Here is a 9,723-nt window from a genome sequence, read left to right as displayed (position 1 = left end):
ATCTGTAAAAATATGTGACACTTATTCGGTAGCCACAGATGCAGAATTAACCTCTATTAAAAAAGTGGTAGAGAATGACCTAAATATAAGTCAGGAAAGAAATAACGAACCAGACGAGAGGAATATTGGACCACAAGCATTGACTGAAAGGCAACCATCTGCCGAAACCACTCAAGAGCCTGAAGAAAAAGGAGAATATAATAACCCTAGGAAAAACAGCCAGGAAAATTATGCCAAAACAGAATTGGAAGACCACATATTTGCTGAACAACACAGAAAATCTATCATTGAAATGAATCAGGAAGTTCTGAATGAGGTTGCAGTTGTAGGGCATACAAATATGAATGATAGGGAATCACTCCATAAACTCTCAAATGCACACCAACATAAAACGCAAATAAAAATTGGCAACTGCGTTACACAAGAAATCATACAATATTTTAAGAACCCATAACAAAGAGGGATTGTTTTCCCGACTACAACTTTTGAGTATAGGTGTATTGAAGCAAAATTGACCGGGAGCTGAACAACAGCATGTAGACAAGTTCTATGTTAGTGATCCTTACTTAAGATTCACTTGAACTCTAGAAATTAGTCAGAATTTTCAGTCTGGATTTCGATGATATTTCCTTTGTTTTTCTTAACGAAAATTATCACCAACATTAAGGATTTGCCATTTTAATACAGAATTTTTATTGATTAAAAATTCTTTGGCTCACTAGATTAAGTGTGCCACCTAACTATATTAATAATAATTAATTAGTGACAAAATATTTAACGAATGGTGCATAAGAGATTTGTTTGTAAATTATGTTATAAAGAAAAACAGTATTAACCAGTAATGTTCTTCTATTCCTTCCGAAAGTAGGGAAGACAACTTAAGATATGTTTCCGTACTATCAAATCACCTCAGCATCTATTTTTATCGGCTCTGAATGGCTATAGGAGCGAAGTTTGATAAAGGAGGGTTTGAACGATGGAATAATGGAACGTTAGAATGAAACTAAAATAATACAATTTATTAGAGAGGTGAGATATCTTACATCTCCCCACCTATGTTAACATGAAAAGGGAAAAATGAACATTAAAACTAGCGCGATGACAGCGGTGACAATGATAAACGATATGCGATAAAAGAGTGGAGCAACTGCCTAAAAAGGTAACACGTCTAGCTAAATTCCTTACAGAATTTCCTTAACATTGTTCTTTGATAACGTGAGCTTAAATCTTGCTGGCATTGACATTCTTTCGTTCACTCGGGGATTAATAAAATATTATTATAACACATTTCATCTGTCAATCTACCGTGTGTTTTAGCTTGCACATAATTTGTAGGTTTTATTTTAACTTTAAATCACAAATTATAGCGGAAGGATACAATCAATTGAAATAAATTCATTATATCACCGAAATTCATTTTATTAACCGCGGAAGGATATAAAATAAAGAGGTGTCAGGTAGAACTTGAACTCAGAACAGGAAACTACATAAATGTTAAGATAATAGTTGAAATAAAGGTAAACCTTTTAACGAACCAAAATGGCTGAAATAAAGGTAAATTCTTTAACGAACAAACCGGTTTTATTCTTTTTCACATTTCAAATTTATTAAACATATTTATGATTACATTTCAATCAATACTTTTATAAAATGATCATCTTTACATGTATAAAATAGACAATATTGAAACTATTATAATTATTGTGTAATAAGTTAAAAATATCTAAATGTTATCTGAATTGAACTTGTTTGATGTAAGATTATGGATTAAAGCTGAAGTAATTTACTTGGTCATTTACTTGAAGTAATTCGTAACTTGTTCATATTATAAATGAATGGTGTATGATATTTGTGTGTGTGTGTATGTGTATCTATGTATGTATTTATGTATTTATTTATTTATGCATGCATGTGTGTGTGTGCATTGTTAATCAATACTTAACATCCAATACCAAGAAAACTTTTGATATTTCTCTCAGTAAAAATCGGTTGTGGATGTCGCATCCATCCAACAAGATCAGATATACTAATTAAGTACACATTATCGAGGTCTAACAGAAATTTTATAAACGCATCAAGGCCCCCAAAATTCGCTTTATTTTGTTTATCAAACCAGTATTTTCTCAAGCGTACACCAAAGGGCATTTTAGATTTGTGGGCAATGAAGAAATTACGAACAAGGTTGTCATAGGTTTCTAACGATGTATGGGAATCATTAAAGCAGTCGTCAATATAATAACATAATTTAGAAGTTTTAAAATTCGAATAAAGAATTGAAGGAATTTCCCACAATACTTCTGATTCCTTTGTTTTGAACCTACAACTGCTATTTTTGCAATTTTCATCCCAACCAAATTCTAATGTAAATGGCCATATTCCTTGTTCTGTGACGCTTGACGGTCTAATTACAATAGAAGAATCATACACCATATTGTATTTTTTAAAACTGTCCAGTTGTTTATGCCATTTTGATGTGTCGTGGACGTTTCTCCAGCCAGTTACATATAAATCAGAGATTCCTGCATAGCGTTCGAGTAATTTCTTCTGAACAGGTATTTCAAGATGCTTCATGAAGGGATCAACAAGATCATTGCTAAGACCATACAATGCTATTTCATGTCCAGCTTTATAGAGCCAATTAATCTCTTTGTAATCTGATACCAGACCGGTTATAAAGATCGTGGCACGAATATGACACCCATTCTCGTTGGTTCTGTCCTGTGAAAAAAGTTGGGCTATTTTCTTGCGGGTGATCTTGTCAACAATTCCGTCGAACGTGAAATATACGAACTGGGGTATGTTCCTGCTATCAAAACTAGGCTTTCTTCCAAAACACCAACATGTAGGAAGCTTACAGTTAACACTCTGCTTGCACATATTTAAATCTTGATTGCCCATACCGAGGATTACCTCTGAATGCCCTATAAATTTGTTAAACTTCCGTCTCCATGATGCATAATTTAACGGAGAAAGATTTTGCCTCTTTGCATTCGGTGATATACCGTGAGCAAGAAGTCCTTTGTATCGCAGTAGTTCTCGCTTCCTTCTAGATAGCGAACTGTAATAATCACAATTTGTCATGGATTTCTTTTTCATAGTCTGCTGTTGAGTTCTTTTGACGCTGGCATTTTCGCTTATGAATGAAGAATTACAATGAGATTTTATCAAGTTTTCGGAAGTAAAATTAAAACTAAACGCTTGTGTAGTTTTAGAATAATTTCCGATGAATGCTGAATTTTCTAGAAAAATATTGTATGTCACTACAGCAACGCACTTTTCTTGCTCTATTGAATTAAATAATAATGATAGTGACCCGTATCTAAATGTTAATAATGATGATTTGGGTGTAGATTTACGAACTGGAAGCTGGTATGTAGATGAGTGGGATATTAACAAGCTTTTTAATTTATCAAATCGTTTTTTATATTTAGATCCACGAAGCCATAGTTTATATTGAGATGTTAGAAACAATGGCTGTTTAGCAGAATTGTTCTTTATAACACCAAAAGAATCGATGCTATATGGTGCCTGACTCTTTTCCTGCGTCACCTCAAATCGATGTGCTAACAGTTCTGATTTTCGAATAGATGCGTTGCGTAGAAGACAAAATTTGGTTAAAGAAAAATTCGTAGTTTTAGCACGAAAATATATTTCTGTTTTCAAGGAATTCAAACTATTGAGAAATACGTGACTAATATTAAAATACTGGCTGTTTCTCCACTGCAACTGGAATAACATTGTCGGTTGATTGCATATTTTTTTAGAGATGTTACCAATACTGATACAACTTATGATAAATATATTTTCAACCATAAGATTTGAGAAAATTAACGCAGTTCTATGAAGCGTTTTCATTACATAGTAATTATAAATTCTGTCTGTGCAAGAATATCTGTAATCCAAGGTAAAATGAACATGAGAAATGCTTTTTGAAAAAGTTTTGCGACAGATAAACAAAGAAATCTGTTCAATTCCATTGGTGAACAAGAATCTTAGTATAGAATCTTTATGTGGAACAATATACCTGGATATAAAATTATTTTCATTTGAAATATTTGAGAAGACTAGTTCAGTACTGTCCCATTTAAATCTCTCGTAATACCTGGAATTGTTTTGTAGGAACAAGTTTATCAACATGCTTTTTCCGTAACTGTTTATAAAAAAATACAAGGAATTTAAAAAATCGGTCGATTTTTTTCTTTTACGTTTGACCAGTCTTAAACACTCTGGGATTTTGTTCGAAAAGTTAACTTCATCGATAATTGGAAAAACACACTTTAAGCCAAATATTCGTTCTCTTGTGAGACAACGCGGACAATAAGAATCAGTTTTAATCCTATGTTTCCCGAAGTTCTTAGGAGTTTGACAAATACTGGTTACATTAATCTCCAATGACAACGGCACGGTACCCAATATTAGTAAAAGTGTAAATGGATAAACATATTCGGTTCTTAGCAGGAGAACCATTTTTAATTTGGCAAACAAACATTTCAAGACTGCATATTTCGACTTGACAGGCAAATGTCCGGATTGTCACTATTACAATTATCAGAGATTTGCAGTTTTAGGACAATATTTTACAAAGTATCATATTTTAAATCTGACATACAGGTTATAGCTCCAAAGTTAGATTTTCATGGTAACATTATTCCAAAACTCGAGTTATGTTTAAAAAGAAACAAATGTCCATAGTGAATCAAATAAAGCATGTAATGCTTGCTTCTTTTATTCCACTCAGCAATCTTGTAAGAATTTTTTCCCAAAAAATTCACAAACTCCATAATAATTACAACAAATACAAAAATAAAACGAAAACAACAAAAACACAAAAAGGGTTTTCAATAAAATAAGTCAGAGTGTGGAAATCTGGTAGCTAAAACCGAATTCAGGTAAACAGTCTTACCATAATATTTACTTGATCCATTTTAAATAAAGTCGTTAGCTTCGTTATATGAAAGCAGATCGTCTGCTAAATCTACCTTTCTGTACGATCATCTGCATCTGCTTTCCTTAAGCTCAGTAATTCACATGCGCTCACATATAGAGAATGCACTGTGGTACACATACACACGCGTATACACATGCAAATACACTTCGACACACAAATGCATTTTTGCATGCAGTAAACACGCATTCACATATGCATATACGCAAGTACTGCGACACACACACACACACATTCACACAAACAGTCTCACATACAGTCGCACAAACACTGTCTCTCACACACACACACACACACACACACACACATTATACACACTGTAATAAGAATATGACATCATGATGGCATTATCAGAGGCTTGCATAGTTCGATGGTTTAAGAGAAAGGGGGGGTGACGAAAGAGAGGGAAAGAGAGAGACGGAGTGAGGAGGCGGAGAGGAGTAAAGGTGAGTGAAAAGGGGGCGTGAAAAGAGACAGAAATCGATAAATAGAAAAATACATAGATTAACACACACACACTCACACACACACACATAAATATATCAATGAAAAGATCTATCGATCGGTAAGATAGTGAAGAGAATAGTCAATAGGCGTGATATATAAAAATAGATGCAACTTAGAGCTTTACTTTTCTTGTGGGGACAATGGCATTGTTATTACAAGAGTGATAACTGCTGTTGTAATTGTTGTTGTTATTGCTGTATTGATGTTATGGTTGTTATTGGTGATGATGATGATGATGATGATGCTATTCACGCTACAATTTTGGCAACTATATGATGTTAAGATTAAACGATCATCGCCACAGTGGTGGTGGTGGTGATGATACTGATGTGGGGAGGGAAAATACGAAAGAAAATAAATATACTTTTTCTCTATTCTCCTCCTTTCTCTCCAAATCATTGTGGTCCGGTGTATTATTGTTGTTGTTGTTGCTCTTGTTATATGTTAATATGATTTTGTGTTGGTCCATTGACAAGTTAACTGTTAATCTCATAAATATTCCTGACATGTCTGAAAATACTCAGCCAACTCTCCCATCACTGATTGTCCCAGCAAAACCCGTTACATAAACATGCAGACACGTTCATACACAGATGGTTATATATATATGTGTGTGTGTGTGTGTGTGTGTGTGTGTGTGTGTGTGGATAAATGTGCATATTAAAAGAAAATATGACATGATTACGACTGTGGGTACAAAAATAACAAGGCTCCTTTCCAACATTGATAAATTCTCACTTTTCTGCTTCCTATACAGATAAGAAATTCCTAATTTCTCTGCTTCCTAGACATATAAATAAACTTTTAACACAATACTATTAAGGTCAGCTGTAGTTGTTTAAGTAACATAGGGTCTCAAATTTTCTACTATGATTAAAATATCTAACAACACTAGAAAATCACCCCTGCGTGAATGTAACTATAGAAATACAGCTAATGTCCTAATTAGCAATAAATTCATGTAAGAGGAGCTGATGTACAAATTCAATGTCGTAGCTGTTGATAACACAGATAAACCATGTATCAGGCTTACCAAAAAATTCATTCAAATCTTGATGTACACAATACGTTTATTCCTTCGGACACAGAATCAAACGTAGCTAGATTTCATTATCAAAACGCTTCTAGCATTTGAAGGACAGACAAATAGAGAAGCCTTTAATTACATAGAGTAGAGGGCAAAAATAAAGGTATATAACGGACGCGGTTGTAATTGCAGTTTGCGTGTAACCGAAGAGCTTAGGATATTGCTCCCGCTGCTCGCCAGTTAATATTCTGAGCGGAAGCAAGTTACATTTTCTATTTGTTTACTTATGAGAAAATTCAAATTACTGCTCTGTTTCCGATACATTCCAACTAAAAGCCAATTGAATCCTTGAAACTCCGGGTCTTCAATCAAAAAACTTGACACCGAAGCCGAGCATACACTGTATTTATCTCCCCTTTGCCAAGCAGATCTGCTACACAGTGTATCAGTTATATTTGAAGACGATGATGATACCCATTCTGTCCAAATTTCAGATTTGTTAATCTAGTTGCAGCCAAAAATTTATATGAGTGCCAATAAATGTGATACATCATTAACTAGATCAGCTAGAAACAAATATATCGATTTTCATGCGATTGACGAAGAGACGCTACTAATGGCAAGCAAAATTAAAGGCCGTTAAGGGCTATCATATTCAAGATTTTAGCAAAACTACTACCTAAAATCACAAGTTCTATTTTTGAAATTATAAACTGACCATTCACCGACAACAAATACGAGACCCAAGTACCAGACAGATTCTCCTAAGTGGACACAGACATATGTACAAAAAATAAGTCCCTCAAATCACTCCAAACACCATGATGTTGACTGGATGTTTGATTTTTATCACTCTCGTTTTGGGGACACGTCAAGCCAACGGCTGTTCCCTATGTTCACCATCTGTTCATATTGGAGCCTCCGGCACGAATGTTATGCAGTACAGCATGTCGTTTCGAAATTTCTACCTTTTTTTTTTTCTTTTTCTGATTGGAAAATAATCAGTGTTCGGAGAAATCTCTCCTGTAAGCAACAGGAGGGATGAAATGCTGAAATTTGGTTTCGTTTAGAGTGTTGTCAATTTTCACATTTTCTAACTTTAGATATTATATACTGTTTAGGATTCATATTTTAAATACTGCCTGTAGTAACTGCAGTTTTTATAATTATTTTACTTTAAAATTAAATGAAGGATTGTGAGTGAAGATGTGACTTTATTTGGAAATCTATTTAAAAATTTTTAAACATTATCTAGTTTTCTTTTCTTCATATTTTCCGAATAGCACTCCTGCTTCGCACCTATTCACTTTTCAGTCAGTTTCCCCTTGGTAGTGTGTGTGACGTATTGTCTAAAGTATTTTGTACTCAGTGTATTCATGTACATATTTTCATTGTTATGTTTTAGCAATTTGTGTTTGTGTTTTCAGCAATCATAGTTTGTAAGCTTCGAGCAGATTGTAGTAGCTATAAAAAAAAACAACGTTTAGGAATAATAACAATTTATTGGCATCAAAGGTTTTAGTCGTTTCCCATACAGATGTTCAATAAATAAACTTTTTATAGCTCACGGATAGCAACTTAAGTTGCTATGAATGCGAATAAAAATCCAAATTGAGGGAGCGGGGCGAGTAAAATCCAGGAAATATATAGCCTGGATTTTATTTGCTCCACTCCCTCAATTTGATATGTATATGCATACAAATGCGCGCGCACGCACACACACACACACACACACACACATATATATGTATGGACGCAAGAGTTTTTTTCCTGCAGACAAAAACAAACTACATCATCATACTTGTATATACGTCAAGTATGAAATATATTTGGCTATTCTAAATTAACAATGCTCCAATTGCATTCACCGAGCTTTTTTTGAGTTTTGTTCTTGAAATTTTGTATTTCTTTCAGTGGGGATGTCAATGCTTAGAAGTAAGTAAATAAATAAGTAAAGTACCGAGCGACCGGATGGGAAGGTTATCCTCCCAACAAATACGCTGGGTGTCGCTGGATGACAGGCTCTGGTGATGATATAATTCCACACTTTCCGATCCATGGTGCTGGCCTTAGCACAATTGAGGTCGAGGCACTACGACTTCAGGGCTTCTCCAATTTTAATCGCCCCATGTCTTTTTTGATGCAGTGCCCAGCGCTGAGACCTGGACCATCCGCAAGCGGGATCTGAACAAACTCGAGCTGTTCCAAATGCGGTATCTTCGTCAGATCTTTGGTATCCCACTGTGCGACCGAATCTCAAACAACATCCGAGAACTTAACATCCAAACAGCTGACCAGTGAAGACCAAGTGCAGTAGGACGCAGGTTACAGTGGTTTGGCCACGTCTGCAAGATGAGCACCGCAAGACTACTACACCAACTTTTGATGCCGCAATGTTAAGGAGTATTTGACTGCTGTATTCAGCACTGACATCTTTCATCTAGCCCCTCAATTCCACCATCTTTTAGGATAACAAAAACTCCACGTATTCATCCCATTAGATATCCGATATAGCAAATCAATTCCGCTACATCCATATAATAACTCGCATATAACTTTTTTTGAATATAAAATAAATAGTTTATTAGAATTTTAAAACTTTCATATGGAACACATTTATGTGTCATACTAGAACAGATGATATAAACTTTTATAATAACAATTACAAAGAAAACACAATAAATCTTTCGCTACAACTTTAATACTTGAAATTATGACACATTAAATCTGGGATACTGTTTGGTGGACGTAAATGGTGTCTGAATTCGATCTTTCATTGGATTAGGGCCATGCTGATGCACAACCTTGAAGATGTTTAGTCGAACAAACGATCCCAGTACTCATGTTTTCAACGTTTGGTACATTTTTTGCCGAACCACTAAGTTACGGAGATGTAAACAAACCAACACGAGTTATCAAGCGGTGTGTGTATGTGTGAGTGCGTGTGTAATAAATACAAACACACATATATATGTTTGTGTGTATACACATGACAGGTTTCCACATAGTTTTCTGCCTGCTAAATTCACTCCCAAGGCATTGGTTGTCCCGGGGCTGTAGTAGAAGACCCTTTTCCAAAATACCGAAACTATTTGATTGCAAAGCGAGTATTTTAACCACACAGGCATGTCCGGGAAATTATTTTCTAAAGTATATTTACCTCCATTACTTTTAACATTCACATGCATATATAAAATATACTGCCAGTATCAAGAATATATATATATATATATATATATATATA

General features: G+C 34.6%; 1 protein-coding gene across 1 annotated transcript; it reads right to left on the bottom strand.

Moving 5' to 3' along the window:
• Positions 1-1,753: 1,753 nt before the first annotated feature.
• Positions 1,754-5,155, bottom strand: LOC128249541 (uncharacterized). Its single transcript, XM_052973425.1, has one exon. It carries the CDS (start codon positions 4,465-4,467, stop codon positions 1,939-1,941), a length of 2,529 nt encoding a protein of 842 aa, XP_052829385.1. The 5' UTR covers positions 4,468-5,155; the 3' UTR covers positions 1,754-1,938.
• Positions 5,156-9,723: the final 4,568 nt, after the last annotated feature.

This window comes from Octopus bimaculoides, chromosome 15 (genome assembly GCF_001194135.2).
Source record: "Octopus bimaculoides isolate UCB-OBI-ISO-001 chromosome 15, ASM119413v2, whole genome shotgun sequence".
In the NCBI taxonomy this organism is placed as follows: domain Eukaryota; kingdom Metazoa; phylum Mollusca; class Cephalopoda; order Octopoda; family Octopodidae; genus Octopus; species Octopus bimaculoides.
Note: the sequence above shows the minus strand (reverse complement) of the source record. Positions and strands in the feature narration are given on the sequence as shown.